Source organism: Pteropus alecto, unplaced genomic scaffold (genome assembly GCF_000325575.1).
Source record: "Pteropus alecto unplaced genomic scaffold, ASM32557v1 scaffold85, whole genome shotgun sequence".
Taxonomy (NCBI): domain Eukaryota; kingdom Metazoa; phylum Chordata; class Mammalia; order Chiroptera; family Pteropodidae; genus Pteropus; species Pteropus alecto.
Genome location: NW_006436280.1, coordinates 284,257 through 291,789, shown reverse-complemented (window position 1 = coordinate 291,789; position 7,533 = coordinate 284,257). Strand labels below are relative to the sequence as shown.

The following is a 7,533-nucleotide window of genomic DNA, read 5'->3' as shown; positions in this document are numbered from 1 at the left end:
CTTAATTTTGGCCCATAGGCTTCTTAAATTATATTCTTTGTTACTTTTTTCTTGCCATTCTGTTCACCATCCTCTATATTGGCGGTTTGATCCTCTTCTTTATCCACTGTGTTTACTCCCTCTAATATACTCTTAATCTTAGATAATGTGTTCTTCATTTTTGACTGGTTCCCTTTTATAATTTCCAATTCCATTTTTATGTTTTTTAATCTCTTAAAGTTCTCACTGAATTCATCTACACTTCCCATAAGTTCATTGAACATCCTTATAACCAGTGTTTTGAACTCTGCATCTGTTAGATTGCTTGACTCCATTATTCCTGGATCTCTGTTCTGTTTTCTTGTATGGTTTCTTTGTCTTCCCATTTTGGCTGCCTTTCTCTGTCTGTTTCTGTGTATTAAGCAAATCTTCTAAGTCTCCTGGTCATATTAGCGCAGCTTTGTGTAGTAGGTGTCCAGTGGCACAATCCTGAGAAGGGTTTAGCCTCTGCCCCTCTGGGTCCACCTGTTGAGATTCAGCAAGCACCCCCAGATTCTGTGCTTATAGTTGTGTCAAGAGGCCACACCAGAAACCGAGGCCAGCTGCCACCAGTGTGTCTTGACACTGCTAAACAAGGGGCACCTGACTTGCCGAGGACACATCTGGATGTGGCTTGGGTGAGGCCGTGAGTTTGGGGTGGCGGAGTTTCAGGGAATCCTCTGGGCAGGACAACCTCTGTTATCCAGTTCGATGAGGTCTCTGCCATGGCAGCGCTGAGTCTGTGTACTGTGAGAGGGGAGTTCAACAGAGGAACTATGGATACCACCCACACTCCTATACAGAGAGAATCTTGCCTCCGGCCCTCATTCTAACAACTCATTGTTACTCCATAAATCCCTATTACACCCTGAGCTGGTGACCTTGCTCTGGTGCTCAGAGTGAGCAAGTCCATTGCTGTGAAAGTACGCTCATGGAAACGACTGCTTTAAGAGGTATCTGCCGTTGCTGTAGCCTCTGTTCCACTCAGCTGCTTGGGACCAGGCAGCCTAACATCTCTGCCCCCTCCTACCTTCTACCATGCAGATTGATGTTTTTTTTTCCCTCCCTAGTTGTGGGGCTTCTGTTCATCTAGATCTCAGGCGACTCCGCTTGCTTTTGCTCCATATTTCTGTCACACCTTTGATGTGATTGCAAGAGGGAATGAACAAAGCTTCTGTCATTTACACCATTTTTGCCCTCGATTTCTGAAACTTTTTAAGGTGATCATTGTACAATAAAAGCTAATAGTTTTGAAGAATTAGAAGGCTTATGGTCAATATGGCAGAATAGGTAAATGCTGTGCTGGCCTCCTCCCAGGAACACATCAAATTTACAACTAAACTACAAAATAACAATCACTGCTGGGAGTCACCTGAAATCTAGCTGAACATAAGTCCTATAATTAAGAATATACAGAATAAGTCACCTTGATACTGGTAGAGAGGCCAGAGATGTGGAATTGGGCAGGTCCCATGCTGGCATGTGGTGTTTAAAATTTAGGAAGGGTGTCTTGGCTTCATAGGTCCCCCCTGAGGAGTTAGGGGTCCCAGCCCAACAACAGGCTCTCCAGCTCAAGGTTCCAGTGTGGGGAAGAGAAGTCCCCATGACTTCTACCTGTGAGGCAAAGATTGTTGCTGAATGAGATGGAGGGCTGCTGGACCCCAGGTGTTCCTCTTAGGGCCTGCATATGGACTTACTTGCTGACGGACTCAATTATGTTGAGTTCCAGCACTGGAACAGCAGCTTGAAAGGCACCAGGGACAAATAGGGAGAAAATGAATTGTCTGGCTTTGAGACAAAGGCTGCATGGGCACCTTTCTCTCAGAAGTGCTGGCAGAAGCCATTGTTCCTTTGTTGAGCCCTCCCATTATCCAGGTGCAGATGCAGGTGGGCACCATATCTGATTCTCTATCAACTTGGCAAACTCTGTTAGTCCTACCCTGGTGATTCCCTGAGTCCCCGCCCCACTCAGCTTGTGGATCCACCCGAGCTGCTTCCAGTGGCTTTTCTATACAAACAGCCTATCTTGGCTCATGCTGAGAACTTTCCTAAAATCTCTCAAAGGTTCACAAATCCCAAATAAGCAACATCTGGCTACAGCATGCCCTGTACCTCTTGCTAAGTAGCCCCGAGCCTGTCACTAGCAGCAGCCGGCCTGTTTGTAGCTGAGCCTTTTCCAGGCACCTCCAGGCCCAGCACAAGTGGCTACCATCTGCATATCACCTTATAGTTTATACCAGGTGGCCCTGGGAAGGGCACAGGCAGCAGCTGACCTTGGCCAGCAACAATGCTCCTCTTAAGAGAGATTTCAGAACCAATACACTCTATGATCAGCTTCAGACCACACTGGAGCACCACTAGACCACCTCCACAAACAGCACATACAAAGGGCAGACAGGGCAGGCACCAGATCCCTGCTAAAGCGAATCCTGCTCTGTAGGGTCAGCCCCTGCACAACAGCTCCTTCACTGTAGTCATGGCCAGTCCTCACAACCAATTAGCCTGAGGGTGAATACCTCCCATTGACTTGCAAACAGCAACCAAGGCTCAACTACAACAGAAAGGTACACACATCCCATAAAAGTGACACCTGGAGTACCCTACTGAGGTGACCAGGGAAACTGCCACTGGGCTCCACAGGACACCTACTACATAAAGCCACTCTACTAAGATTAGGAGATATAGGAGCCCTACCTAATACATAGAAACAAACACAGAGAAGCAATCAAAAGGAAGAAGCAAACATTTATCAAATAAAAGAAAACTTTTATTTGTATATACCTTTATTTGTAAAAATTTTTATTTGTATATACCTTTATTTGTAAAAACTTTTATTTGTATATACTTTTATTTGTAAAACTTTTATTTGTAAAAACTTTTATTTATGTATACACACACACACACACACACACACACAGTGTCAGGTGGATGGATACTAGACTAATCAGGGAGATTACTTTTAAATTATATAAATATCTAACCACTAAGCTCTTCACCTGAGACTAATTTAAATTAATACTGAATGTCAATTGTAATTGAAAAATAAAAATAATAAAGATATACACTAAAAAACCCACTGAATTTCTGGAATATCAGGACTTCAGCATTTATAGTAGCACTTTTATTTTAATGCATTTGTATTTGAATGTAGTAGGCATCTATAAAATGTGGAGTTTAAAACTACACTATTTTAGAACTATAAATCAGTTTTTAGTATTTGGAGAGAAGTACATTCTCTTCATGATAGAAAAGCAGTTATTTTTATAAATAATGCTCACTCAAGTATTGATTCCAACATAAAAAAACTTGGAATTTTATGAGGAGGAACGTTTTAAATCTTTTAAACTGTTTTAATCTACTGTTGTATGGAAAAAATAGAATAATAAATGGACTTACTAATTTAACCTTGATTGATGATATTTAATTTTTTCACAGGGATTCACAAACTGGACTAAGCGAGATTTTAACCAGTTTGTTAAAGCTAATGAAAAATATGGAAGAGACGACATTGATAATATAGCTCGAGAGGTGGAAGGCAAATCCCCTGAGGAGGTCATAGAGTATTCAGGTTCGTATATAACTTCAAACATGGTTTTAATTGTAACCTTATTCATTTCTTTAGTGTCAATTTAATTCAGAGATCTTTTAAATTTTTATGAATAAAGTGTGAAAGTATAAAATATAATCGTATTTCTATGAAAAGATTATAAGATTTATCAAAACAAAGTGACTGCTACTGTCTCTATCATTTAGCTGATGGAGCCATGTAAAGCCCTGATGAAACAAGGGTGGTTCTTGGATGAACATTTTATGATTTCAGGTCTTAATGCTCAAGTCTAATTCATTTTGAGACAGTTTTTGTGTATAGTATAAAATAAGTTTTCCACTTTCCCACCTCTAGAATTTGGTACTCTACTGGGCAAGTCAAGTCTGAGATTTCTAGTTCAGTGGATTGTATTATTGTCTTTATAGGTCATCCTTGAAGTACAGAATTCCTAACAGGCCCTTTTAGATCTTCAGAAACCCTCGTCGTGCCTTTCAACTCCAAGCAGGTCATATGGATCCCATTAACTCTAGGCAACCTGGAGTAGATCTAAAAAGACTGCTTGAATAAATCTGTTAGTAGATGCTAGAATCATCTCCCTCTCTTACTCAGCTGTGTATTTGGTTTTGACCAGAACTAGATTAGCTGCTGAAGCATCTGGAGATAATATAATTCCCATGTCACAGCATATCCAACCTAGAACAAGAAGTTTAAAACTTTCAAATAGGTGAGCTCTCAAATTTAGTCTGAATATTGGCTGTTTAGAATTCATTTTTCCCCACAGAAGCAATATTACAAAGTAGCGTTAGGTTTTTATGCTTACCCCTCAAAGCCTATTTAGTTTAACAACTCAAATTCTATTTTTTGCCATGAAAAATAGTAGGAAGAAAACATTACAATACTAATAAATATACCAAAGATTAATACAGGTTAGGAACAGCTCTTAAATTATCTGTAGTGCTAGTGCCTGAAAAAATCCAGGTTTAATTAGAGAATAGATACTTCTTTTTTCTTTGGAAATATGAAAGAGTCTACTATTGATTACCAGGGACGTTAGAGGCTGAATATATTGAGTTTTTATTCTGTGTAATATAAATCAAGTTTATGAACTTCCTTTTCCTTGATGCCAGCGTAACATTACTATTAATCTTAATTAAGCTTTATCACATAAGCTTAGGGCATTTGGGGGCTTAGAGAGTGGAAAAATAGATGAGAGAGAGAAAATTTTTTTTGCAGCAAGATTTCAATGAAGAGTACAAAAGGATATGTGCAGAGATTTTCTGAAGTAGAATTTTCTTCAAAATAGCATGAGTGTATGTGGAGTGGCAAGAAACAAGTGATTCAGAAAGATATGTCAGATGTCCCCTCAAATTCGATACCAGGTTTGGTGGAATGACTAGCTCAGGACAGCTTAATTGGGATTCTGTCAGAGAGTGAGGATATTGGAATGGGTTTATGTAGTTGGTTGCAATAAAAGAAGAAATGTGTGCAATTGGCTATTCATGAGTATCTTTTACATAGCAGGCATTTAAATTTGTATTGAATGAATAACTGAGAGAATAAATAGATGAACACAGGTGCTTATAAAAACCAGAGTGCTAACATTCCTTTTTTGATAGCCTCTAAAAATGAAAATTTTGAGAATGCAAAGTGTGTCATTAAAAGGCCTTTCACTGAAGTCATAAGATGTGACATATTAATGCAGCCAGATTATTTAGCTCACTTATAAAATTTAGGTGACTTGGTGTTTTGTTTTTAGAGAAAAGGCTATTCCAAGTTTTAAAAACAAGCCACTGGTCATTGAAAATATTGTAAGATCAGTGAATAGTTTTAAAGCTGAAGCAACAGTTCCAGTAGAAATTGCTGCTTCATAGGAAGTTTGAATAATCTGTTAATGATGATTTTGTTTTTGTTTATGCTTGCTTAGGAAGCTAAGTTCTCTAAGTTTATATGGTCACCTCTCTCCTGTTTCATTTTATGTATTCGGTTCCTTCTATATCATGTTTGAATAAAAGCATGAAAGGAGAAAGGATTAAGAAGTACAAATTGGTAGTTTCAAAATAGTCGTGGGGATGTAGAGTACAGCATAAGGAATATAGTCAGTAGTACTCTAATAACTATGGGTACTAGATTTATTGGGGTAATCACTTTGTAAGTTATATAAATGCCTAATCACTATGTTGTACACCCAATACTAATAATATAATATTGTATGCCAACCGTATTTGAAAAATAAAAAAAATTTTAAAAGCATAACAAATCAATATCTGTAGTATCTTTTGAAATCCTAGTCATTTGAGATGGATGATTAAAAATGCCATAATATTTCAGAATGGAAACTCACTAACCTAGAACTTTCTTGTTGAGATCTTTTAATTGAAAAGTTAGGGATATTTAGTAATTGAACATATTACATATGAATCTGAATCTTGATTTTAAACAGTATAATTTTACTGTATTGTCTCTTGTTAATTCTTTATTCTACGGTTCCTTGGATTCATTTGCTTAAGATGATAATATTGTAAAGTAATAACTGTTTTTCAGCTGTATTTTGGGAACGTTGCAGTGAATTACAGGATATTGAGAAAATTATGGCTCAAATTGAACGAGGAGAAGCAAGAATCCAGCGAAGGATCAGTATCAAGAAAGCCCTGGATGCCAAGGTACTATATTTCATAATTGTCAAAATGTTATTAGATTGTTTTAATTAGTATGGTAATTAGCTTTTATTTATTACTGCACATTTAGTTAAAAGCACTGTTTTGTTTAAATCCACAGATTGCAAGATACAAGGCTCCATTTCATCAGTTACGTATTCAGTATGGAACCAGCAAAGGAAAGAACTATACTGAGGAAGAAGATAGATTCTTGATTTGTATGTTACACAAAATGGGCTTTGATAGAGAAAACGTGTATGAAGAATTAAGACAGTGTGTACGGAATGCTCCTCAGTTTAGATTTGACTGGTTTATCAAGTCTAGAACTGCCATGGTATGTATTACTTTCTAACTTATTTCTTCCAACTTTTTGTTTAAAGAATTTCAAATATTATATATCCTTCACTTAGATTCTCTAATTGTTAACATTTTGCCATATTGGCTTTGTCCCCCCAGCTGTGTATGTGTACATATACTTATATATACATAGAATCTATATATACACGTACAAAATTTCTAGTTGTCCCCAAAGTATCTTTCATAGCTGTTTTTTAAACTTGATCCAGTCAAGGTTCACATATTATATTTGGCTGTTGAGTCTCTATTTTAGTCTCTTTCAATCTACATTTCTTTTTAAAGACAATGATTTTTTAAAATTTTTTTCTTTTCTTTTTTTTGTTTTAATTAAATTTATTGGAGTAACATTAGTTAATACAATTATATAATTTTCAGATGTACATTATAATTTGACATCTATATATTCTATTGTATGTTTACCACCCAAAGTACAGTTTCCTTCAGCTACCATATATTTGACTCCCTTACACCATCTGCCTCCCCCTCATCTCCCACCCCCTACCCTCTGGTAATCACTAGTTCATTGTCCATGTGCATGAGTCTCTATTTGTTTGTCCTGTTCATTTTTTGGTTTTAAGTTTATATCCCACATATAAGTGATATCATGTGATTTTCAACTTTATCTGGCTTATTTCGCTTAGCATGATTATCTCGAGATCCATTCATGTTGTCGCAAATGGCAGTATTTCATCTCTTCTTATGGCTGAGTAATATTCCATTGTATATATGTACCACAGCTTCTATAGCCAACCCAATCATCTATCGTAGAACACTTCGGTTGCTTCCATGTCCTGGCCACTGTGGATAATGCTGCTATGAACATCAGTGTGCAAATATCTTTTTGGTTATGGGGTTTCAAGTCTCTGGGGTAAATACGCAGTAGAGGGATTGCTGGATCATATGCTAGATCAATTCTTAGTTTTTTGAGGAACCTCCATACTGTTTTCCATAGTAGCT

The 7,533-nt window shown here is 37.3% G+C and overlaps 1 protein-coding gene across 1 annotated transcript in view; it reads left to right on the top strand.

Moving 5' to 3' along the window:
* SMARCA1 (SWI/SNF related, matrix associated, actin dependent regulator of chromatin, subfamily a, member 1) overlaps positions 1-7,533 on the top strand; it is an 84,531-nt gene that overhangs the window by 58,474 nt on the left and 18,524 nt on the right. The window contains 3 exon segments of the mRNA XM_006911764.3: positions 3,454-3,586; positions 6,107-6,225; positions 6,341-6,553. Coding sequence (XP_006911826.1) covers positions 3,454-3,586; positions 6,107-6,225; positions 6,341-6,553 — 465 coding nt within the window.